Here is a 27,309-nt window from a genome sequence, read left to right as displayed (position 1 = left end):
TTTCAATAATAAAAGAATATGTATCAAGAAATGATAAAAGAACATTTATCATAATACAAAGATCATCATCTTCAACCTCAGAAAATAGCACGAAAACAGTGTTTTTTTTTTTTTAAAAAAAAAAAAAAAAAAAAAAAAACTTTTTCTCTCATCAATGAATTAATCAATTACATCATTAAGAGATTACATTGGAACGATAAAATCAACTCTATTATAACATTGAATCACTTAGAATTCTCTATATAAATTCAATTTCTCTCTCTTAACAAAATAAATGAACTTCTATTCATCAAAAGTATTCTATTAATATACAAAATATAAATAATAAATCAATTCATGAATCAAGGAATATAAATAACAAATCAATACCTTAAATCAAAGAGGGAATCGTTTTGATATATATATATATTTTTTTTACTCATGTACTTTAATTTGTATGCAATGTTCTTTCTGCGATTTTTAATAACCTTGTATTATAACCGAGTGTACCATGCTCATGGTACATCTGGGTGTATGGTGAATGGGAATTCATTTCTATTTCAACAATATTAAGGGAAATCGTTCCGAAAGGTGTGTTAATTTTGATATTTATTAAATCATGTATCATACATCTTTAAAAAAAAATCATCAAACAAAATTAATTTTCTATATTATACATAATGATAATTCAATTACTGTGTATATTAAATGAAAAATTCGAGCATGGCTCGGGCATTAACTAGTAACTATATACTAACAAACACACTAGCAATGACACGTGTCATCTCCTGGTGTGTCCTTAGTTTTTTTTTTTGAAAAAAATTCAATTTCAAAAATAAATCTTTTTACATATATTTATAAGGTAATAATTACATACAAAGTATAATTGAAGATTTGATGTATCTTTCTAAAATAAATATATTGACAACTATAAACTTAAGCAAAAAATATGGAAAATAATATTCTTAATATCATTTGTTATGGACTATTTTTTTTAAGAAAGATATAAATTATGTACAACATACGTTTATTACAACAAGATTATATAATTTTTTTCTTGATTTTTTTTTAATTATGTAATAGAAGCTACAAGCTTAAACAATGAAATGCGAATATCAAATCAACAAATGATACTGTTGTTATTTCCTTGAATAATTTATAATTAGAATTTCAATAAATTAGCACTCCATGAAAACTTCAATAATACTTGCTCACATGTCGCTAATTAGTAGTGTTATTTTTTCTTGCCATTTTTGTTGTTTTTTAGGATTCAATTGATATGAATGTATGTAACATACGAAAGCATATAATTTTAATTTTAAATATAGTTATTGAAAATTACCGTGCATGACACGGGACCTAACTAGTACGTCTACAATAGTAGCAACCCGGAACAACGTCCGGGGTCACTTACTAGTTACTCACTCTGTGTTTTTTTTAAGTGTTACAGTTTGACAAGCACATAGTTTTAGGTAATTTAATTGACTTAAATAAAATAAGAGGTAAATGAGGTAGTTGGAGTATTAAAAAATTATAAAAGAAAGATAGTAGGGTTAATAATTTATTAAAAAGTACTCCCTTCGTTTTTAAATACTTCTCCATTTCTATTTTTTGCACTATTCATTTATCATATTTTGACTAATGTTTGTGATCTATACATAAGAAAAAATATAGTCGTATGGCTACTTGTTGGAATCATCTCAATGAATAGATTATTAATTTCAATTGTTAGAAGTTATACCTATTGATAATTAAAGAGATTAATGATCAAAGATTAGCATCGACATGCGTGTCCAAGAGAAATGGAGCAAATATTTTAAAAACGGAGGGAGTAATGAATGTGAGAGGAAAAATATAATGAAAACGTAATAGTGGATTTGGGTGGGGATCATGAGACGAGAGATATAATATTTTAATGTAACTTTTTACTAAAAAAAAGAAGTGTAACACTTAAAAAAACACGGCCGAAAATGAGAGGTGTAACACTTAAAAAAAACACGGGGGGAGTAATGAAAATTAAAACACGAGGTCACGAGTAGTACTGTAGCTTTTATCTCTCCCTTATAAAGAAACGAGAGAACATATTCGTGTTTTCCTTAAAAAAACAAAAAAGAAAAAAAAAAAGAGAACATATTCGTGTGATTGATTGATTGATTGAATCAGTAACAGTTGGCTGTTTGGGAATTTCTTTCTTCGAAAAGCACGTTATACTTTTTTACTCTCACTGACCACTTTCTGAAACTCATCACCAGAAGCCATGGATGAACCTCCTGCTCAACCCCAAGAGTATCTCGATGTTCTCACCAAAACTGGCCAAAACACCAGAGTTCGCAAACTCAGGTTTATTTTTCTCGAATTCGATTGACGCCTATTTAATTTCCAATCATTCGTTTCTAATTCAATTTTACTGAATTCTTGTGGTGCTGCATTTTCATTATCACATTATTTATATTGTATTCTTGGCTTTGATTAATAATATTCTATCCAAATTGTTTTAGAATTTGATTTCAGGAAGGTTTTGCAATGAAATATATTGGTGATATGGTAGTTTTATAATCAGGAACTAATCGAAGGTTTTGGGTATCACCGCCAAGACTTTACCAACTAAACGAACTCGTAATCAGCATCCATGATCAACAAAATGACAAAAACTAAAATAGTTTGAAAATAGTGTACTCCATAATGAATTTTAGTGTTGGCTCATTATGTTTAGTTACTTTGGCAATGGCATTACTGTAAACAATTATACCGTCTTCTTTACTAATGTAAACTAATTTAAATCACTGACATTGCCATTTCTCTTTTGCTGTGTGCTTGTATCTAAACATCCGAGACTACAGGTCTATTCTGTTTACCTCACTTTCACCTTAATTTCACTTATTTCAGGTCTAATAAGTTTAGATTCATTTGAGTTTAGATAAGTTTAGTTCAGGTTAAAATAAGCCTTGATAAGGCTTGCCCAAGTTCAAATTACAAATAAAATAAGTTTTAATAAGGTTTAATAAGTTCAGATAAGTTTATATAAGTAAAAATCTGGCGAATAGAACACACCCTACCTGTGTTTGTATATAGCTTGTTATATATGTGTATATATTTTGTGTGTGTTTTTGTTCCAGTAAGTCATTCGTTTGTACTGAATGATTCACTGTCATAATGCTGCTTGGTTCTAATGGTTTTGTTCTATGATGTGATGACTTGGGTTTAGATCATCTTAGATTATGTTTGCTGAAGTTTTCTTAGCATTTTTATTGCTGAAGAGAACATACCCGCCTTAATGTTACTTTTCTGAGAACGATTGACCCCTATTAATGAACAATGTATTAATCTGTTGGTGGATGTTGCCTCGATGGTTAATTTTTTATTACTTGTGTAGGGGGGATGTTCATAGAGATGGGGATTATCATCGAGCTGTTCACGTGTGGATTTATTCTGAAAGCACAAATGAGCTGCTGCTTCAGAAACGTGCTGACTGTAAAGATTCATGGCCGGGCCAGTGGGATATCTCCAGCGCAGGTCATATATCTGCTGGTGACTCTTCCCTCATAACAGCAAGGTAAAATATGTCAACTGATTTCTACAGTTTCGATAAATAGTGATTTCCATTTCATTTTAAATTTTAGATTCAAAGTGTCAGTCATGTAATTTGTCTTTATTGGTATTTTGACTGGCCACTTCTGTTAGTTATCATATCTTATTTAAATTTCTAGTTGTAAATGGATAATTTGGTGGCCATCTCATTACAATTCATGTGTTAACATTTACTCAAAATTCTTGCAGGAGGGAACTTCAGGAAGAGCTAGGTGTCAATCTTCCAGAGGATGCATTTGAATTGTTATTCGTTTTTCTTCAAGAGTGGTTTGTACTCAACCTTTCTTCTAGTCATGTTGATGGTGATTGCTTTTGTGTCATTGCGGCTATTAAATGAAATTGATATACTTAAAACATGATGTCTAATGGCAGTTTGCAGTGTCTATAGGGTGGTATATGTGGTGGAAAGTTGCTATTCCTTCATTTTTATAGGCTAATGCTCTCCACATTCGAGAAATGGTTTATGAATTTTTGAATGTTTGAGTAAATATATTTGATTGGGTTAGCCGTTTACGTTTGGATGAGTTATCATAAAATTAGCTGTAGCTGCCTAGGAGATAAATTTATCTTATTCAGATCTATTTATTATTTAAAATAAAACTGCTAAAGTTTACCAAACATATTTGTCCACAGTAAATATTGAACCTCTCAATAGTGAGAACTAATTCACAACCATTGTATGTTGCAAGATCCACTGGTTCACATATATGTAATAGTAATTGCATGTGTCTTTACTCTACAAGTTGCATTCTTTTCCCCTTAAACTTATCTTTCCCTCTTCTATATGATTTAATTGAATAATACAACCTCGATCCTTGAATTTTCATCTACTCACAGTTTTAGAGAACTTTTTTGTAACTATTAATGCCCAATAGACTAATAGTTCTATTACAGCCTAAAGGTTTGTAACTTCAAACTTTAGGGTTCATTACTTAACACCAAAAGTTTTGATACTATAAATAAGTGAATGTCCAATTTTTAAGGAATCGGCTCATTAATGATATTTGTGGTACTACCCATAAACTTCTTAACTATGATTTGTGTTGAGTATAGATTCCTTAATGAACCTCTTTCATAGCATTAAGTTTTTCTGCGGTGTGACATAAATGATGCATATCGGAAAGATACATTGAAGAGCCATTTAAATTAATACCTCTGTTAACGGTTATGTGCAACTTTGAGCATTGACACGGACTCCAATGCAAAAATCATAATTGTGATTAATGAATTAAAAGGGTATGTAATTAAGGTTAAGAGAGAGAAAGAAGATCTAACACCAAGACCAACCAACCACCCACCATCACCACACACATCGTCTTCACCACCTACACCCATACGAAAACCCACCATCTCCACAAAAACCACCCCATAAAACCCACCTATACAAAACCCACCACCCCCACGAAACCAAGGTACCACCTCGACGAAACCAAGCCACCAGCCCCACGAAACTCTCCTCCACGAAACCCAAGCACCACCACGATGAAATCCCACCCCCACAAAGCCCACGTAATCTATCCCACCATCCTCACGAAAACCCCCACAAATCGACGGAAACCACCGTGAAATTACCACCAATTCGACAAACCCAACGCGAATTGAATTTCTTGAAAGTTGAAGAAAGAGAAGGAAGATCTCGAATCCAATGAAACCCATTACTAATTTTTTGAAAGTTGAAGAGAGAGAAAAAAGATCTAAAAAAGATGAAGAGATATAATGAGATTGAAAGAGGAGAGAGAAAATTTGGGGAAAGATGAAGAAAAATGAAGATGAATGACGATGGGTTCTTGTTACTTCAACTGAAGATGAAGAGTAGATAATCGGAATGGGTTGATTGGATGGGGTGAATTAAATGGGTGATAATTATTGAGTAATTAAATCTGATTATAGTTTGTAAATTGTGTTTTAATTTTTTAAATGAGGGTAAAATGGTCTTTTGAGCATTGTTTTTTCTACTAAAAAAGAAAGAAATTTTTTTTGTTGCACATAATGTTTAGTGGCAAAAAATAGTAAAAGTTGCACTTAACCATTAAAGACGGTAATATATCTTTTTGTTAATATAATTTATCTTTCGGCTTTTTCACGAAATACCATTGAGTTTTAATAATTTATTAAATACCACCAACTTTTTCAAAATCACCGAATACCATTCAGTTTATACACATTATCACAAAATGCCTATTTTCTTAACAGGCGTGCCGTTTGTGTAATTTTACAAATTCACCATATACCACTCTGAAATAATTTGTTTCACCATATACACACTAATAAAACTTATTTCACCGTATACCCAAATCTAATAATGACTAGTTTAGCCTTTGCCATTTCTAACGGCTAGTTTATGAATAAAAACAGCTTATTTTATGTTCACAAGAAAAACTTATTTAAATGCTATAAATACAATGATTAAAAACATAATTACTCCTACTTTAATTGCACTATGTATTAGTTTTTTGTTGTTGTACTAGTCTTCTCTTTAGTTGCTTCAACTCTTCCATCAACATAGTGTGGTTGTGCTTTACACCCTATATGAAGCTGCTTTTATACATAAACTAGCCCTTAGAAATGGCAACGACTAGGTTTTTTTTTTTTTTTGGTTAAAAAATAAAAAATAGTCGTTATTAGATTTTGGTATATGGTAAAATAAGTTTTATTACTCTGTATATGGTTAGATTAAATTTGTCAGGATGGTTTAACGGCAGGCTAACATCTGTTAAGAAAATAGACATTTTGTGATAATATGTATAAATTGAATGGTATTTGGTGAATATGAAAAAAGTTGGTGGTATTTGGTGAATTTTGCTAAAACTCAGTGGTATTTCATGAAAAAATTGTTTATCCTTTTGGTGGTTCTTATAGATAATATTAAGTTGTTACCCCATCCTTGGGACGTTGGGTGAACAAGTAGTTTAAGAAAATTACTAGAGTGTCAATTTAAAACATTTGTTTATTATATGAAGGATTCTCCTTTTGTATTTTTATATTGTAAGAAATCAAAAAGTGGAAAGGTAAGGGTAGTGAAGAGAGAGAATTTAGGATTTAATTGAGTTATGGGGTTTGTGGTCTCAAAGAGAGTATAGAAAAATATTTTTTTGTTTGTGGTCCCATTCCATTTTTAATAACGTGTCAAATATTTTGGGACTGGTCAAGTATTATGGGACGGAGGGAGTATTTATTTTAATTTTGATAGATAGAGATTAGTTTATCTTTTATTTTCTGAATGTTTTATAGTTTATTTTGCTTATATAAAGGGATTTAGGTTGTAACATTTTCGGCAGACATTTGAGTTTTGTTTATTATATGAAAATGTGAGCTTAGCTTGTGTTTATGGCTTGTTAAACCTTGTCGTTATGCTAAACTTTGATTCTTAAACCAAGCCTTCAAGTATAAACTTTGAGAGTTTTATCCTTGTTTCATTAAAATTCATTAACTCGTATTTCCTCGAGAAAAGCGAATTCATAAAACCATAATCGTATAATAAACATATCAAAATCCAAGAAAGGTTTAAAGATAAGTATTTTATTCAAGAGACTCAAAATAGTTGCGTAAATACGCATCAATAAACTTAGGTCCATCGGTGATCGGCGCAAAGAATTAATCTTACTTATGAACCTCTATAATAGTATGGATAAAATGCATTCACATTCACCGTTAAACCTCCTTTTTTCCATTGAAGGGATTAATACGTAGGTTCACTACTAAAGTTTTTCTCTTTAGCACATACATATAAGCATTAAGTTCATGATGAACCTCTTTGATGAGAGAAAATCAAAGATCATCAATGGTGTTAGGTATAGAGAAAACTAAGGGTTTTCAATAGCATTGTTGAAAAGAAGGAGAAGGAGATACAATGATAAGTGTAGTAGTGTGATCGCTGGCAGTGATGGATTGTCAAGATTAATTTAAATCAATAATTAATAAAAGAGGTTCTCACCATAAGCGTGGTTCATGTAAACCAAAATCTCTATGTTTCCTGGAATAATATTGCAATGTTTTTTTATTGTCAAAACTCAAAAAATTTTGTTTGAAAGGTTTTGTAATACCATATTCCTTGTGGACATCAGTTTGGAGGTTTAAGGCTATGAGTAAAGTATTTTTATTACCCCTTTGTGCAAACCGGAAGATAGATAAATGTACTCAAAAGAAGTATAGGGTTTACTAGTTCATGCAATATTCTGGAACATGATGAAGACTCGGTCAACCTCATCTTACTTTTTCATCTTTGGGTGCTTTCTTTGCAGCTCTCCAGTTTCAGTTGATCTACTTGTCACTACTGATACTAGTTCAATGAATCAATGGCACACCAAATTCTTCTCTTAAAACACCATGTCATTTATCTCTCTGCTTTCTTATCTAAGTTAGGAATGACTTTTATATGAATTCATAAATCATTATAAATAACTGGTTCAAAGTGTGAATTTATTTATTCAGTTTTATTTTTATTATATTTTCCATGTTAAAAATGGGAGGGGAGCTTAATTGATGGTTTGGACATTCTGTCATTAATCTGTTATTCTGTAATTTGCTCACTTGCTTGTATAAATAAGAGAGAGAGAGAGAGAGAGAGGGGGGGGGGGGGGGGGTTGTCTCAGAAGATTAGGCTTGTGAAGGATGTATTATGGAGAGAAGCCTTTCTATGGCTGTACTTCTCCTCAATAACAGGAATGTAGGATTTTTGATCAAGGATGCTTTGAAAATCTTCTCCTAATTGGTTGTTACATGCACGATGCACCATCCATCTTTGCAGCTTTTCGAGTGTTTCTATTGTTATGTTAAGGACTGAATTAGTAAACTTAGTTTTAGTTTGATTAAATTGTTATTCCCCTTGATGGTGTCTTTATGTGGATCCATTGTATTCCCTTTCTTGCTGTAGTTCTATCCTCCTCTTTTGTTTTAACAGAAGAGAATTGTCGAGCAGTTTGATCCTATACATGATGTGTTGATTTGCTCAATTTTTCACATCTGAAGGCTATTGGTTTATTTATTTGTTTACCAAGTTTGCTTTTTTAATGCAGCATCATAAATGATGGAAATTATATCAATAATGAGTATAATGATGTTTATTTGGCGACCACCATAGCTCCTATCCCTTTGGAGGCATTTTCTCTTCAGGTAAAGTTGCACTAGGCATTCATAATGTGTCACCTTGCTTAAATATGACTTTTTTTTTTTTTTTTTTTTTTTTAAAAGTTAAAAATTTATGAGGAAGAAAATAGGGGTTACATTGATTGAGAAAAAAGATGAGGGAGAATCGCTTAAGGTGGTTTGGCCATGTCAGAAGAAGACCAAGTAAGGCTCTGGTAAGGAGGTTTGAAGAGTTGCAAAGTGTTGGGATAGCGAGGGGTAGGGGAAGACCTAAAAAAACTTGGAAGAGGGTGATTAAGAGTGATATGAGTGCTTTGGGATCAAGGAAAATATGGTGTTGGATAGGCGGTGTGAAGGGAGAAAATTCACATAAATGACGTGTCATGATTATATATATAATTTTGTTTATTTTATCTTAGTATTTTACCCAATTCGTGTTTTATGAATTTTATTGATTTCCTTTGCTAATGTTTTCTCAAACCTTTATGTTTTTTAGTCACACGTTTTTACCACTTATGTAAAACTTTCTTAAATTTTATTCTTGGTTTCTCTTTTAGAATTCTCTTAAGTTTTACTTGGATGTTCTTTATTTTTCTCACTTACACCTTTTCAAACTCTTTTTACTGATTATCTTGTTAAGTTCCTTTTTCTATATTGGATAGTTCCTTATGATGATTCATGTTAGCCAACCCTAAATCATTTTAGGACTGAGGCTATTTTGTATTCTGTAAAAGTATTAGTCCTTTTCTCTTGAGCTGACCTTTTCAAATAATAGTCAATGTTCTTGAATTTTGACTAATAATAATATTAAGCTATCTATACATTAAATGTGCAATGATATTCGTTTAATCTGTCTTTATAAGAAATTATTGGACACCTTTTTTTTTTATAAATTTACGAACGTTTAAAAACAATTGCAAAGATCACAAAGTCAATATTAGAACACCATTCTACGATGAAGGGGTATTTAGTGGGACTATATATTACTTTACATGATCGGTTTTTGGTGTTCAACTTTTTACCATAGACTTTTGTTTCTAGGAAAGTTTGAATAAGGTTAGTAGATACTAGGGAAAGGTGAATAAGGTAAAAGAAATGGAGTGAAAAGATAGGCATGTGTAAGAAAAAGCAGATGAAGTAAGAAAGAGAGTGGAAATGTGTAAATTTAATGGAGTTAAGGAGGGTAAGATGGTAAAAGATAAAACAAAGTGGAAATGGGTAAAAAAAATCCTCAGAATCGAAAGCGGGTAAAAAAAAAAAAAAAAAAAACCAAAGTGTTTAATTATACTTCTCACCAGTGTTTCGAGGAGAGATGAAGAAATGGTGAAAAAAGAGAGGAAAAGGAAAGAGAAAAGAACACAATTCTGATAAATATGGTCAATGACTGGATTTTGATGGGTGGTACCTCGTTGCCACCAAAATATGATAAAAAAGTATTCTTAAGGCTGTTTCTGACAAATTTTGTATTATATATCTTGCCTTTAAAGCTCAATACTCACTACAGAATCATTTTAAAATAGTGTACTTGTTATTAATACCAGTAAACTATAAAGTTTATAAGATTTAATATCAGGAATGATTACTTGAGAAAACGGTTTCCAAGTGATCACTCACTGATACATTTATAGGAATGCTACTACTAACTTTGTTTAATTTATTGTCAGCTACATGATGCTTTGTAACTGATATTGGCTAACAACTTTTCTCAGGAATCAGAAGTATCAGCTGTCAAATACATTTCTTGTGATGAATACAAAAGTTTGCTGGCGAAGGATGATCCTGACTATGTCCCTTATGATGTAAATGGTCAATATGGGGAGCTCTTTAACTATATTGCACTAAGGTATTTGACTTTCTTTCTGCTTAACCTGCTTATTACATGCTTCATATTACTTAACAATTCAAAGTGTGTAATTTTTCTCTTGTTTGGATTATTCTCATCGATCGTGCTTTATATATATTTTGCTGCTAGGAAATTTTCCTTCTAGAAATTAAGTGCAAGATGTGGTGCTGAGATTTTTTATTCACCCTCACCACCATTGAAATTTCTCTTGTTCACTGGCACAACCAAAAAGTTTGATTTAGTTGCTTGTCTATTATCACTAGCTTTTAGATATCATTCACTAGAAAGAAAGGAACCATTATAGGAGTTCAATAATAACAATGCTTGTCTCTGCTTTTCATGGTCTTTTATGATTTCCTTTTTCTTGCTATGGCTATGTGCCTATGTGCAGATGATTCCATTAAAGCAAGTAAATACTAAATAGTATGAGCATTTTGATATTATATTCTTCTTGATATGATTGTCAATTCTAATTTTATCCGACCCTGAAGGTACAAAGAGAATGTGGAAGAACGGAGTTCAGCTCTTCAAAGGCAACTCAATCGTTATGCGCCTATTCCCCTTAGTGCAGAGGTTGTTTATTTTCTTGATAATCTGATTGCATATTTAGTCATGAAATTATCGTGATGGTTTCACTCTTTGGTTCCCTAAATATGAGCTTTATATGCACAATTATGCTACTCCCTCTGAAGTTTGAGTCGCTTTTAATTTTGAGCATAGTTTCGATCCACTTCTACTAAATTCCAAATTTGGATAACCCCGTGTACAACCTTACCCCTCTTACCCCACTCTATTTACATCTTACTCTCGCTTACTTTATTCTTCTTTTTCTTACACCACCCACCTTTTTACCCCTTTTCTCTTACTTTATTCACTTTTTTCTTACACCAACTTACTTTTCCCATAAATTCCTAGTAGCAAGAGTATAGTAAGAAAGTCGAACTTTCAGAAATGGAGGCATTACAAATAATTGTCTTGAAAAATTACAATGGAGAGTAGTGTATCTTGTGTTTGTAAGGGTTCATCTCTATGTAACTCATGGGTGATTTTCTATTTATATGGCTTCTCAGCTTATTAATTAGTAACTGTTTGTACTCCTTTCTAGTTTCTATTTGGCCCCGGATCACCCATGACGGGTTGCACGCACACTCCACTCCACATTAGTATGATATTGTCCGCTTTGGCCTAGCCCTCACAGATTTGTTTTTGGCCACCTTCCCAAAAGGCCTCATACTAATGGAGTGTGCACTAACTTATAAGGAGCTTTTCACTTCCTTATTCCTTCAATGTGGGACTTGAGATGAACAACCCCAACAGTTTCTTCTTTAATCTGTCATGAATTCTTCATTGTCTTTAAAATTTATGTTTAAAAAAGATAGGGTTTTTCTAAGCTATGCCCCCAAGTTCTTCGGTTTCTAAGCTGCACCCATGCATTTTCAAAGTTATAAGTTGTGCCCTCCACCTCACGATATTATATCAACAATACCCTTTGACAACCATATTCGTTAACGAAAGTTAAGTTATTTTATCAACAAGGGTGTCGTGGCGTTATTAATTTGACACGTGTCCCGTTCTAATTGGTTTAACAGTTTAATAAAATTTAAAAAAATCAGAAAATAAAATAAATAAAAAAAGGTTATTGTTAACGTCAAAGGTTATTGTTAATAAAAATTAGTGAGGTTGAGGGCACGGCTTAGACGTTTGAAAAGACATGGGCGCAACTTAGAAACCGAAGAAGTTTGGGGGCATAACTTAGAAAAACCCAAAAAGATATGATTGCTTACGTATTGATGCTCTTGATTCATACCATATCTGGTGGGGATTTTCTTGGATAATTTCTCATTCAGGAATTCAGCATGGATATGGTTTGGTGAGGTTCACGTTGTTCCTGAATGATGTCTGTAATTATCAATTTTTCTCTGTATAAATTAGAGAAATATGTATATAGCACAACTTGATAGAATTTTCTGTGTTCATATTTGATATTTTTGTTGTGTCAAACTTTGAGATACCATGGTGAGGCCTAGGGCTGACCAACTTTTTTTTTTTTTTTGTTGATGCAGCTTGGTGGGATTAGTGACTCTGATAAAGAAGCTCTTGTGTTGGTTCTTAAAGCTGCAATGATAATGGATGATATATTTCACCAGCAGGTTCTATTTTTTTAAACATATGCTTGTACAAGTTTCTTAGATGACTTTGTTTGTGTGGAATGCTTGTTTTTCCGCCTTTCCGGTGACCTTTTAAAGCATATATTCCTCAAATATACTTTTCTTGGCTTGTTTGGAAGTGGCTGTGAAGTATTCAACTAATTCAAATGTTTGCAAGAGTGTGAGATACGGAGAGAAATGAAGTTTTTGCATGTATATTAATCCTTGTTTTACCAATTTCAGTAATTGTGAGGGCTGTGGGGGGAATTGAAGGATTTCCTTTCTTGTCTTGAATTTTTCATTGCCGTATACCGGCAATGGCTAAAATATAAATTAGTAGGGCAATCTTATTCTTAACATCTTGTGAAATTTTGACAGTGACATATCATCAACTAGTGACTGTTATTTGTAGTATTTGCTTAAGGTAAGGTTATCTTGTGAGCTATCCAATACCATTAACAGTGCCTTGTCAATATTCTAAGAAGGAAAATTGAGGTTCTCCAGTTGCTGGTTATGCTGATAAGTTTTGATGAAATTCTTGGAAGGGCACACTTCATCAATTATCTTATGCACTTCAAGGTCAAAGTTAGCTACAATAAGTGTTAGTTTTGAAAGTGATGAAACCTTTCTGCCACAACATTCCTTTGTTTCTAATGGCTTACCATATTTCATTCCAAAGAAATAATATTAAGAGAGAGGAGTTATATTTGTAAAACTAAAAATTATGACCCAAAAAGCAGTTTAGTTATTTCGGCTGATTTGAATATGAATCCCATTAATCCGAATCTGATCCAATCTGATTTAAAAACAATAATCCAATCCAAATTTATTCAGCTTGGATTGAATTGGATTTTGTTGTTTATTTAAATAGTGGAGACACCTATCTACAAGAGCATATAATTCTTGATATATAGCATATGATAGAAGTTAATGGAAAAGAGGATTCTGTTAATCACTGCCGGAGTTAAATTCTATGATTTATGCAACCGACCCAATCCTATTGGAAATTTAGGATTAAGGTTTCGACTGTGATTAAAAATTGTCGGGGAATTTTTTCCTGAAAAGGATTTAGATTGAAATTACTTCTCACCCCACTATCTTTATATGACCATATACTATTGACTCTTCTTTCTGGAAGAAGAGTAGGTGTTAGGAAAGATTTGATAAAGTAATAGCGATTAAGTAAAATGGAGGGTGAGTGTAATAAAAGGTGGATTAAGTAAGAGAGAATGATGGAAAGGTGTAAATGTTGTGGGGTAAGGAGAGCTAGATGGTAAACATTTGCCAAAAATAAAATAAAGTAGAAGTGGGTGTACTAAAAAAAAAAATAAAAAAAAAAAAGAAGAAGAAGAAGAAGAAAAACAGGCAGTTTTATAGTTTTCTTATAGGAAGCTGGAGTGTTGTGTTTTAAAATCAAAAGAGTCCATCTCTGAAACTGTTGAGTCAATGATTTTGAGCCACCTTTTACTTCTGAAAATAATCTGTAGACTTTATGAATGTCTTAGGTTGGTCTTATAATTTTGGGATGATTACGAATGAGAAGCTTTTGAAGGATTTACTATGAATTAAGTGGTTTTCTTTCTGTCACTGTAGGCTATCTGTAATTAAATTGTTAACAATGATGTCTTGCTTCCTAATTTCCTATCATTTTTGGTGATCTAAATAAAATTTGAATGTTCCTAAAAAAAAAAAAAAAAAAAAAAAAGGAAAAAAAAAGAATGAACTATTGTTTTAGCCTTGTTTTGTATTCTTCTTTAGTTTATGTCTTTTTCCTTGTCTAGCCTCATCTTCTTTTGAATAATGAACAACAGGAAAAGAAAATTTACTAATTGCTCACTTTACTTCACCTTTTCAGCAGAGTGGAGTGCGTGTAATTCCTCATAACTAGAAGAGTTGAACCATATATCTGCCAGATTGCTAAACAGTGAACCACATTGTGAATTGTATCCCCTGTCTTAGCTTTCTTAATCATGAGCGGTTTATTTCTCACCAATGTGTTGGACTTTATGCCTTTAAGTATTGATTTTAGCATGACAGTTCAGAAGTGCTTGATTTATCTTATGTATTTCCATTAGTTTATACTAAAGCAAAAAACTTGGACATGGAAAATCTGGCAGTAGCTGTTTTTTTTTTACTTTTTTTTCCTCTCCCTTTTTCTTTTAAAAAATGCAAATGTTTCATTATTTCTACTATACTTTATCTGTGCTGAGAGGTTTGTGTCCTTTGTTTTTATTTTACAGGTTTGTGCTAGCAATCCGACGTTGAGGGATTGGTTGAAGGAGCATGCTGATACCTCTCCCTTAAATAAGTTGAAATGGAAGTACTTTGGTATTAATAAAAGTCCATGGTAAGCACCAGTGTTTATGATATTGCTGTAGAAGGAACTAACTTCAAATTATATATCTCAAACAGTGCTGAAAATGATTTAAGTTGCAAGTAGGAATGGCAATGTGTCAGAATACTTGGTGCAATTTTCTATCTTCGGATTTTAGTCCTTATCTGACTTCAATCCGAGTTCAATCCTACGACCTTCGAATCCGTGCCAAATATTTAAATTTCATTTTCTAGTATTAACATTAACTCAATTATCGGATTCTAGGCCATCAAACACAGATCTTTCCTTCAGTCTGAAAAAGTAAGGGGGATCAATGATCCAAAAGTTGAACACTTAAGATGAATTTTACATTTGCGTTTATATTAATAGATTATGTAAATTTTATAACGAAGGAGTATACGTTAAAATTGACAATTTCTAATACGATTAAAGTTTAAAGGTTCTTATTCATCTAAATTTTACAATACAATTGTTAAGCTGAGTGGGAGATCTCTTGAAGTGCGAAGGTGGGTGACGACTGATAAGTGTATAGTGTGTTTTAGGTTTCCTTTGTTTTTACTTCCTCCTTTTTATATTAGTTGACAAGTTTGTTTTTGGGCACTATTCATATAACTTACTTTGACTTCCTTGTGTGGTTTATACTTAGAAAAAAACATAGTTATGAGGGCTATTGATAAATTTCCAAATGTATATTTTCAAATATAAAATTTATATAAGATGTTAATTTTGATGTTTAAAAATATTGATAATTGAAATCATCCGTTGGCATGCCTGAAGAAAAGTATTATGTAAAACAAGTATTAGTTTGTATATATGATAAAAAATTAAAAATTGCAAGACATCTTATATGTTAGTCTCTACATTGCCTTTGACTCTGACTAGATTTTGATTTGGATCTAGCATTTAATTATCGGATCTAGACTTAGACTTTCTAATTTTGGATTTGGAACAGATTTTTTTTGGTCGGGATCTTATCGGATTTGGGCCAAATTATGTTTAATTTCCACCCCTAGTCTTAGTTTTTAAGGGCGCAAAAAGTCCTTGGAGCCTAGACGCAAGGCGAAGGCACACACCTTTTGTAGGTGAGGCGCACTTTATTCATATAGAAAAGATAAATAAGTGAAAATGAATTTATTAGAAAAGGTGAAAGGGCCATGTGAATGATGTGATCAATAACAAGGGTTCTTCAAATCGAATTATAGGATATGGAATTTCTCTCCACTAGAATTGAAGAAAACCTGCCCATAACAAAGTCTTATGGTATACTTTAGGAAATATAATCTTACACAATAGCTATTGATGCTTTAAAACATAAAGCACAAAATAAGGTGCAAAGGCGCAAGAAGTAGCCTAGAAAAAATAGCAAAGACGCGCGCCTTTTGTAGGTCTTTGAGCCTCAAAGAGCTAAGGCACCAACTCTTGAGCCTCACTGTGCCTTGGGCCTAGGCGCGCTTTTTAAAATTAAGACCTTAGTTTCAAGTAAAGTGCCCTCCTAAATATATATATATATATATATATATATATATATATATATATATATATATATATATATATATATATATATATATATATATATATATATATATATATATATATTTATTTATTTATTTATTTATTTATATATTTATATTTATTTATTTATATATATATATTTATTTATTTATATATATATATATTATAAAAGTTTACCCTACCCGGTTCACCGGAGCTTAACTCCAATTACATCTGGATCCGACCCGAGTTGTACACTTGACTTATGGTGGTTGATTCTCCCAACAAGAGTTTTCTGCGTTCGGTGAGGCTCGAACTCGAGACCTCCCTAAAACAACATCAAGCTGCTTATCTCTTGAGCCAACTCTTATTGGTGCCCTACCATATACATTTCTAAAAATTGTTGTTTATGTAGTCTAGTATAAAATATCTGTTAATGTATTTCATGGGTGCAAAAATAGTGCTGAGAAAGAAAGATTTGAATAAATTCCATTGGATTGCGAAAACGCTTATGACAAGGTATTGTGTTGAATGCATTCTTAATAAATATACTGACCTAATTAAAGATATCTATTGAGAAGTGATAACAAATGTTAGACTTGTAGTCGAGTAACAAAGGATTTCCCAATCACCATTGGACTCCCTCAAGGATCGACGTTAAGTTCTTTTCTCTGTGCTGTATTTTTTGGATGAAGTTAGAATGTCTATCTAGGATGAGGTACCATGCTATTTGCAAATAGCCGAGACTATAATCGGGGTGCATGTTAAAATGGAGCAATGGAGATGGTCCCACGGGTTTAGACGTTAGATTGAGTTAGAATAAAACAAGGTTCATGGAATATCGATTTACCACTGCAAGGGAGTCTAGCAGGGATGTAGCTACTTAACTATGGGCTGTAGGGAGTTGTCCAAGAGCAAGTGTTTTAGGTATTTTGGATTGATTTTACATAATAATGGAGATATTGAGCTAGATGTTTAGATTATTAAATCTGGATGGACCAAATGGAGAGCTGCAACTGGGGTATATTGTGAATTGTCATACCCATGGTGTTAAGGTAAAGTACTATGCTGTCATATGTGTTTGATTGTTGGGTTCCAGAAAAGGCGCTCAAAACATGGAAGTTGTGAGATGGATGTGTTGGAATACCGTAAGGCATAAATTAGGAATGCAGATATTCTGGAGAAAGCTGAAGTTGATTCAAATATAATAAGGGACAACCAGTTATGCTGGTTTGGGCATGTGAAACAAAGACTTGAAGAAGCACACATAAAAGAAGTAGAAAGGTGGGATCATGAGTGTCTTTAAAAAGGTCAAGATTCTAAGATGAATCTAGTAAGGAGTTGAGAAGGATATGGAGAAATTGGATTTATATGAGCGCATAGGACTTGAAAGAAGGGAATGGAGGGAAAGGATCATGGTTTATGATCATCGGGTATGAAATATTGATTCATGTATCCGGCTCCATCGTTGGGTTTAAGGCTTTTATGTTATTGACTACAGATTCGCTTAAATATTTAGTGACTTGGTAATTCTCTTATAAATTCAACTAATCTACTAAAGTTGTTTCTAAACACATTAACAAGTGACTTTGCTAGCGCATTATGGGCTGAGATAGCCAAGGCTTCCCCATATTATACACTAGAGGAGATAAAAAGAAACTGGGTTTATTTTTCAAGCTATGTAGTATAAAGTGCTTCTTTGTAGGACACTGAGCTGTGGGCACCTTGTCCTCTTATTGTATCCCCTTTAAATTTTTATTTTTTAGTTTTTTTTTGTGCTGTGTTAATTAGTAATTTTGTTCTGCAGGAAAGTTAAAACATGCTGACCATTAAAATAGTTTGGATCAAATTATCCAACTATAAACAACTGTTAAGTAATCCATATTAGTTCTTCAATTTTTAAAGTTTGACTCAGCTACTGTAACCAAGGAGAGTAGGAAAAAGGACCACATATGCACCTTTTTAGGTGAGGATAGAATGAGGGGCAAATAACGTATGAGGATAAAGTGAGCAGATGTTGAGAAAGAAATTAGGAAAACAAAGGGAGTAACTCAAAATAAATATTTAGTAACTCATAAAGTGAGCATTTAAACAATCCTATGATATTTGGGTCTTTTTACTGTTATTCCCGTTACCTTATGACTAATGTGCTACTTGAAAGGGAATCTGTCTGTTTCTAGTGACTGATCACTGTATTGTTTGATTACAGGTCGTGCCTAGATGAAAACCAGGCATTTCTAAGTACGGCTGATTCTGCAATTATAATGTATTCTCATGCCACAAAACCGGTGTCTGGCTGGAAGGGACTTGAGTATAAAGCTGCATTTCCTCTAGCAAAGCCACCTGGTGCAAATTTTTATCCTTCAGATATGGACAAACTGGTACATGATCATTTATCTTTTGATCAACTTTTTTTAATGCATAAATATGATGCAATGACCTTTTCCTTCTTTGAGGCCTTGCATAATGGAAAAGGGGATGGATGTGGAGAATATGCTTTTTTTTAGTTCATAGAAAGAGTTGCAATTTAAAAAGCTAAACAACAGTCAATACTTTCTTTTTTTACCTTCATATTTTAGTGCTGGGAATACCATTCTGTCTTTTACTTTCCAAGGGAGATCCTTATCCCATTTCTGTATCTAGGTTGTGTTGTTATGATGTGGGTATGGCAGTATGGAGTCCAATAATGATAAATCGACATGGTAGCTGAGCAAGCTGACTCAACACACATTCTTCTTATTAAGTTATTAGTTCTGGAATTAACAATAGTGACTAGCAACAGAAAAACATAAGGTAAGCCTAATTAACACCGTTTATCAAAATGAACCTTTTTCAGATACCTTTCATCTTTACCATGCAAAGCAATTGTTCCCCGTTTCACAACTTAGTAAGCTTGAGCATGTAAATTGACATACTACACATTTTGTTTATTAAATTTGTTAGTTAGATTAGTGTTGAGTAACTTGAGTCTATGTAAACATAATATCCATGCAAAGTCCTTGACCTTCTTATCTAACTTTTTTTACTAAATAAAGTTTTTACCTTTTACTACCAAATAAAGGTGGCCAAAGCCGAAAGAATAAGAGTTTTGTGAGTGGAATTTATGTAGATGATTGAGAAAGAGATGCCAGTAAAAGGGTTCAAGGAACCTACTAATTTTTAAGTCCTGGTAATTGGATAAATCTGGTAAAGTTGTCTTCCCTTTCTGAGTAATCAACTTGTTTCTTTCTTGTAATAGTTGTAATTACATTTTCCCTTCGTAATTTTTTTAAAGAGGTAACAGTATCTAGGTTTGGTTGTTTCAGATGCTCTATTTTTATGTTCCTCTCTGTTTGATTTAAATTATAAAAGCTATTTTGATCATAAGCTTTGGTTAAATTGCTTGTCATTTTCCATGCAAAAGAATTCATGTCAACATACTTTCTCCCCAGGAATTTGAATTATGGAAAAATAGTCTTTCTGAGGATGAAAGACAAGAAGCGATGGGCTTTTTTAATGTCATAAAAAGACACAGCGGAGTCAGTTCAGATACCCCATCTGATGGGGGCAATGCTGATCAATCTATCCATGATCTTTACTGTGTCCCATTTTCTCAAGAGTATAGGTCTTATCTCACAAAAGCTTCAGAATTGCTGCATAAAGCAGCGGAACTAACTAGCTTTTCTAAGTGAAGTCTTGTTCCTCTATGCTTTCGGATTTTCATTGCTTAAATTTATTTCCTTATTTATTTGCATTTTTTGATTTGTGTTGCTTGATTGTAGCCTGAAGAAGCTGCTGCACAGTAAGGCTGACGCATTCCTTTCGAATGATTATTATGATTCTGACATAGCCTGGATGGAATTGGTCTGTGATTTTTATCCTTTAATATCAAATTTGTTGTACAAAATATCTTTAAAAGTTTGGTTCACACTGGTTTAATCTAGCGATTTCCTTGGGAAAACATAATGAAAATATTATACAGAAACTAATACTTTCCTTTTTGGATGCTAAAATTTATTTCCCGTTAATCTTTATGATAAAAGTAAATTGAAAGTGAAAACTATATTTATGATGTAATAATCTCGTAGCTCCTTTTGGTTTGGGAGCCTTTTTGTGTCTGTTAGTAATGACTAATAAGCAGACTATTTCCCTTAAAAAAAAAAAAAAGCGGACTATTTTGTAGTGTCTGTCAGTTGCTGAGCAAACCTCTGGTTGTGAAAGTGGTTTCTAATGTTAACCATGTCTCAAAATATTGAATGCAAAACTTATCTCTCAACATATTATAATGTATAGATCATGTGTTTTAATGTTGAAATAAGCTATGCAAATTTTAGAATGTTGCATTTCCAACTTTTTATATTAATTTCTTTGCCCCAATTTTGTAGGATTCAAAACTGGATGTAACCATAGGACCATATGAAACTTATGAAGATGCACTTTTTGGATACAAGGTATGTTATATTGCATGGTAATGTTCTTCTGGGAGATTCTGACCAAAACTTGGGTAGCGTATCTTGAAATGATTCTGGTAGTGAAACTTTCATATGTAACGCTTTGTTTTCATGCTAGTTTCAGTATAAAACTGGTTGATATGGTGAAAAATTGCTTCTCGCTAAAGAAGGCTTAAGAGCTATAAGATATGGATGTACCTTTAGTGTTCTTGAATTTATGATTGTGATCTGTCCTCTGTTTTGTCTTGATGAAAAAACTTCATTCAGTAAATGCTAGGCTAGTTTACTAGGCTTCATTGCTCAGCTTGGTCTGAGATGTTGATGCATCATGATTTTTAGTGACTCTTGTATCATGCTTTAGAATTCTTATACATTAACTAACTCAAGCATTGATCTTCTTCCATTATACTGTTGGACTTTATTTGTTCAAAATATTGTTATCGAACTCACTCCCCAATCCCCACCCCGCAAATCTCGTTTTTTTGGTTTGCAAATACTAGATTACTGTCCATTTGCATTCAAAATCAGCATGCAATCTGGTACGGCCAAATTTCTATACCAAATATTTTGTCAACTCCTGTCCATTGTTGGCATATATTTGTTAGGTGAAATGAAGTAGTTAAGAACGCTGTAGATCTAGGGTTTAAATGGTAAATCCTAGACATGTGAAGTTGTGAACTGATAGTGTAATTTTCTAAAGGGGTATTTCATTTGTTACATTTGTACTTTGGGCTTTTCCATTTGGTACCCAATTTCTTTCTGGATTTCACATGGTACTACTATACTTTTAATTTATACTCAACCGTAACATTCTGTTAAATTGTTTTGTATTAATCGATTTTGGTGCCATAATTAAGGTTTCAAGAGGGCGTTTAAGCCCTTAAGGTTCAAATTAGAGAAAAAAAAAGCCTCGATTTACGTGCGAGAAAATTGTCTCAATTTGCATTTTTCAATTTGTTTGCACAAAAAAAAAAAAAAAAAAAAAAAAAAAAAAGGGAAAAGTTTTGGAGGTCATTATGAGTTTATGATCTTTATGGATCAAGTTTCGAAGTTGAAATTAGTTTAAAAAAAAAAGACCACAAATGCCCTAAATCAATGTTTTATTTAATGGGATGTTATGGTGGAGAATAATTTAAAATAACAATGGTATCATGTGGAATATAAATAAAATTGGGTACTAAATGGAAAAGCCAAAGTACAATGATACAATATGGAAAATCCTTTTTCTATATAAAGATGTTATTTGTTGAGGCTCTTATTTGGGAGGGCAAGGTAAGCACTTGGTATTACCAATGAATGTTGTCATGTGGGAGTTGGAACTTTTGAAGTTGGATGTACTACTTCACAGCTCACTCTATTTTACGTTCCCTTTTTCTACTTCTTTAGACTCCTTGATACTTTATGTGAAAAATGTAGGTATAAGTTTGATCGATCTCATTTATTTAATGGGAAAATGATACTATTTCTGCAGCAAAGCTTGACACTTTGCATATATTTTATTTTATTATTATTTTTTAATCTTACTTGGTGTACTGTACATTTAATCAACATGGAATAAGTTTGTCTTCTAAAAAGTCATATCACTATGAGTTACTCCCTCCATCCCATAATACTTGACATAGTTACCATTTTCGTTCGTCCCAAAATACTTGACACATTACTAAATATGGAATAGGACCACTAATAAAAATAATTTCCTGTACTCTTTTTGGGACCACAATCCCCAAAACCCAGTTAAATTCTACATTTTTCTCTCTTCACTACACCCACCTCCCCAACTTTTTATTTTTCTTACAATATAAAAATACAAAAGAGAATCCTTTATATAATAAACAAAAGTTTTAAATGGATCCACTTGTAGTTTTCTTAAACTCCGTGTCCACCCCAACATCCCAAGTATTACAGGACGGAGGGAGTATAAATTAAGAAAAATTATCTTTTAGCATGACGGATTTTACATCCAGGTAATAGTGGTTCAAACTTCAATTTTTTTTTCCTGATTAGCTTTTAGAGGACTCAAATTTCCAGTTAGCTTTTTAGATTTCTGTTGAAGTCTTTTCTTTCTTTTGCTGCAAAGTTATGCCTATAAATCTGAAAACAATGGTCTCTAGGGAATCATCTTGTGCCATGCTTGAATTCTGCAGCAAGATGATATTACAAGTGCAAAATTTTGAAGTTTATGTTGCTCAGCATTGTCATTTGAGCTCTTTATGTAGAATACTCCACCCTCCAAATGGGTTTGGACATGTAGTCATTGCAATTTGGGCAGAATGAAGACAGTACTTTCCTTCTTAGCCATACATAATCCAAGTATTTATGTATTACATTAATTACAAAATAATTTATTATAAAAAAAAATTATCGGTGTTGCTGTTCGCCTGTACCTACAATGTATATATGGACACTAGTAACCTTGTTCCCATTTCTTATAGTGAATAATTTTTTTCTTGTTTTTCGATCCATACACATTTCTGACTCTCGTATCCAAGTCAGAGCATCAAGTTGAAGTAAATGCCCATAGTCCTCTTCTGCCATTTATTCTAATGTTCACTAATTTAGTTAATTCTTTTCTTGGTAAAGTTCATTTGATTTAAGTTATCATTCATCCTAGAAGGCTAGTTTGCTGATGACTTTTCTTAATGTTGCAGGCTACATTTGAAGCATTTATTGGAGTTCGAGATGATGATGCTACAGCTAAACTAAAACTTTTTGGTGATAATTTATTGGTATGTTGATTTATTCTAGGATGATTGCTGCCTTTAATATAGAAGAGTTTAACTAATTTGTTTATAATACACATTAAAGCCTATTACATCCTCCATTTCCCTAAATCACACGTGCTGGCCACTAAATCAATCAATCAAAACCTTAATCTCACAAGTGCGGTCGGCCACTAAATGCATAGGAAAATTTTGTGAATTTATGTTGAAATTGCATTGAAAATGTGTGTAAGCATTTAATCTTACATTGATTCTCCTTGTTATCAATTGATATATAAGTATAGTATGACTTATATTTTGAAACATATGTTTGTCTAAATTACCTTATAAAATAAACAGAGGCAGTCGAATTGTTTCTAAAATACCTTTTTGTTTCAAAACCTTTTGTTTTAGAATCACCTTCAAGCTGAAAATTAACTTGATTTGACACTCATATGATCGATGATCAATGTTGAGTTTAGCCCAAATGCACGGTGTTGTTGTTATGGACTGACTAGACTCACACAACAACAATCACAAAGATGGCAGCAGGCAAGAAACTGATTTCATTAATAAGGGTTAATACTCAAACAGTCAAACACAAGGTAACTTGATAGCTTTAGGCTATCAATCTCTAGCCAAAGATGACTTTAGGTTATCACTCTCTAGCCAAAGATAACTTTAGGTTATCACTCTCTAAACAACTTGAGGTTGTCAATCTCAATTCACTAGTTCAATATTCAAAAGACATGCCTTCCTACTCCTACCCTTTTCTTTATATATACATATGAATTAGGAAATTTTGACTTTTGCTACCTGTTAAACACATCAACTGCACTTTTGCTACCTATGAAAACTTTTATTTTATTTTACTACCTAACATATGCCCTTTTTTTATATTTTTCTACCTGTTAACAGAATCAGTTAGGGTTCCGTTAAGTTTATTTTTTATTTATAAAAAAATAATAATAAATTAAAAATTTAAAAACTTTAAAATTAAAAAAAAAAAAAAAAAACCCAGCCACCCCTCCCCTCAATTGCCACCCCTTCCCTCCCCCCCTGCCGGTGGCCGGCGCCCAGAGCTTTGGCCGACGCCTGCGCGAACCCATCCCCCTCCCTTTCCCCACCCTACGCAGCCCCCCTTCCCTTTCCATGACGTTCTCGCTGCCCCGGCCCCCTCCCCGAACCAAAACCACCCCTCTTTCCCCTTCCCCCCACCGGAATCCGCCCCCCAGCCCCGTTCCTCCAACCGAAATCGACCCCCCTCCCCTTCGCCTACCGTTTTCGGCCTTCCCTAACCCTAAACCAGCACCCCAAAGCGAATTTAGGGTTTCGTTTTGGGTGGTTTTGGTTTGGGGTGGGGGTCGATTGGCTGGAGTTCGCTGCTTCAATGGTGGCTGGAGTTCTCTGCGTCAATGGTGGCTGGAGTTCGCTGCGTCAATGGTGGCTGGAGTTCGCTGCGTCAATGGTGGCTGGAGTTCGCTGCGTCTGTTGCAATTGGTGTTGCGGGGTGGCTGGTGGTCAGGTGCGTGGTGGTTGGTAAGGCAGAAGACGGGGAGGGGGTCGGGGCAGCGAGAACGTCGGGGAAAGGGAAGGGGGGCTGCGTAGGGTGGGGGAAAGGGAGGGGGGTGGGCACCGGCCGCCGGCAGGGAAGGGGTGGCAGGGGTGGCTGGTTTTTTATTTATTTATTTATTTTTGTGGCTGACGGGGAGGCATTTAGGGAGGGAGTGGTGGCCGGAAGGTGGTAATGAGTGTGGCTTGATCTCACTAACGGAATTAATAACGGATTCCGTTAACTGCTAGCAAAATTTAAAGAACGGAATTTGATAGGTAGTAAAATAAAATTAAAGTTTTCATAGGTAGCAAAAGTGAAGTTGATGTGTTTGACAGGTAGCAAAAGTCAAAATTTCCTATGAATTACAAGTAATATCTTAATAATTTTTGTCTTGTTGCCTCCTGCTTTTTCATTCCCAGCTTCTTATGCTTGTGTTGCCTCCATAGTGGAACATTATGGTCTTTGTTCTCTAGTGCTGAAGTAGTTTTTTTTCTCTTGCTTGTCTGCTGCTCTGTTTCACTATGTTTGCTCTGATGTTCTGCTGGTTGTGGCTTGCGGTTTCTCTGGTGTACACCAGCGGTGGTTGTTGGGTCATCACAGTTGTTAGAAGAGAATTATCAAATATGTGTTGATTCTAAGGCCAATTTATTTGCCAAATTATTGTAAACTCTTGCAGAAAAATTAATAATTGGATGAATATTTCTAAGTACTTAAAACAATTCGTATTGATCAATAGTATGCATTTGAAACAATTCGTGCTGATTAACCCTATGCATTTGAAAACAATTCGTATTTAATTAATATCCTAGGTAATAAAACACTATTTTAGAATTTGCAGTAACTTTAAAATAAAGATAAGTAGCTGAATAAAGTTCAGACCTTTCAATAAATATAAGTCATTGTCAAAGACATTAATCCATTGCTCACTATACTTGGATGAGTAGTAGTGCATGCAAGTGCTGTGTGCAATGATGAGCGCTGTGTGCTGCGAGAAGTGAATCAAAGTCAGCACACCAAGATAGCGACAAGTGAATGTGCAGGAAAACAAACCTGTGCCTGCTGGCTGGTAACTTGTGCGGAGCCTTCGATGAGTGCTGTGGCAGGTGGAAATTTAGTTCCCCACACAAATGTTTTGGGCTTGTGCCAAAGCTACTCAGCGCTTATTCTGGTGTGGGCGTGTGAATGCTTGCAGGCAGCCTTTTGCTGCCATGGGATTGACAGATGACCTTGCCTTGAGGATGTATTGACTACCTAGCTTGTGCTATGATCTGCATACCCTTCTAATTATATCCAAGCACTAGTCAAGTAAGATCTGCACATTAAATTTTTCTGACTTGTACTTCAACATGAATAAATCGATTATAACTGGACCAACTCCTTCAAAAACTCTAAAGTATTTAAATGACTTTGAAATAGTAAGAAAAACACAAAACAGAGCATAATAGAGCTCAATAATGATAACCTATGCAAATAAGACCGTGAATGCCGCTGACAGGCTAATTGTGTGTGCACGCGCACGTGCATGCATGCATGTGAGATTAATCATTATCTGGAATGGTGTTGTACATCAACAGGAAGCAACTTGTAAATTTTGTTGTAAATCATTAACTGGAAAGGTGTTGTTAATCAATTAGTAACTTGTAAATTTTGTTACATATTGATAGAGGTCAGTGAATTTTTGACAATTTAATAATGGTGCTATCAAGTTGTTTAATCATTTAGCCCTGGCCTACTCATACTTATTGTGAGAAATGATTTAAATCAGTTGTTTTTTTTTTTTTTTTTTGTTAACTTACTTTTTTGTTTACTTTGTTAGGTTTTGGAGCAAAATCTTCCAATGAAAGACACATTCAAATCCAAAGATGTCACAGCCGCTCCAATTCGTGTCATCCAGCTTCTTTACAATGCTGGGGTATGTTCTTCAACCATGAATACATACATCTATGATTGGCTTAATCTGTTGATTATGTATACCCATTTCATCGCTTCCATGCGGTTTTTATGCTATTACAAGTTATTGCATACTCTCCTAATTGTTGTAACAAATGTTCCAAATTTTAGTATTATATATGCACTCTTGCTTGTACTTTGCATTAAACAAGGTTTTAGATGAAGTAGTGCAAGAGGAGTAAGATGCATCTACGGAATAATGTAGAT

At 33.4% G+C, this 27,309-nt stretch overlaps 1 protein-coding gene across 3 annotated transcripts in view; it reads left to right on the top strand.

Moving 5' to 3' along the window:
- Positions 1-2,074: 2,074 nt before the first annotated feature.
- Positions 2,075-27,309, top strand: part of LOC145634751 (nudix hydrolase 3-like) — an 83,955-nt gene continuing 58,720 nt past the window's right edge. For all 3 annotated transcript variants that reach the window (XR_014113527.1, XR_014113528.1, XM_081686137.1), the window contains exons 1-14: positions 2,075-2,319; positions 3,353-3,532; positions 3,757-3,834; positions 8,583-8,679; positions 10,362-10,495; positions 10,987-11,068; positions 12,559-12,645; positions 14,883-14,989; positions 18,678-18,849; positions 19,900-20,135; positions 20,230-20,311; positions 20,833-20,898; positions 23,547-23,624; positions 26,969-27,064. Coding sequence is in view for 1 of the 3 variants with exons in the window: in XM_081686137.1 (XP_081542263.1) it covers positions 2,237-2,319; positions 3,353-3,532; positions 3,757-3,834; positions 8,583-8,679; positions 10,362-10,495; positions 10,987-11,068; positions 12,559-12,645; positions 14,883-14,989; positions 18,678-18,849; positions 19,900-20,135; positions 20,230-20,311; positions 20,833-20,898; positions 23,547-23,624; positions 26,969-27,064 (1,578 nt within the window). In the remaining 2 variants the exon portion in view is untranslated. The remainder of the gene's footprint in view (positions 2,320-3,352; positions 3,533-3,756; positions 3,835-8,582; positions 8,680-10,361; positions 10,496-10,986; positions 11,069-12,558; positions 12,646-14,882; positions 14,990-18,677; positions 18,850-19,899; positions 20,136-20,229; positions 20,312-20,832; positions 20,899-23,546; positions 23,625-26,968; positions 27,065-27,309) is intronic.

The sequence above is a fragment of the Chenopodium album genome, chromosome 6 (assembly GCF_948465745.1).
Source record: "Chenopodium album chromosome 6, dcCheAlbu1.1, whole genome shotgun sequence".
Classification (NCBI taxonomy): Eukaryota; Viridiplantae; Streptophyta; class Magnoliopsida; order Caryophyllales; family Amaranthaceae; genus Chenopodium; species Chenopodium album.
The sequence above is the reverse complement of the archived record's forward strand: the minus strand, read 5'-3'. Positions and strand labels throughout refer to the sequence as shown.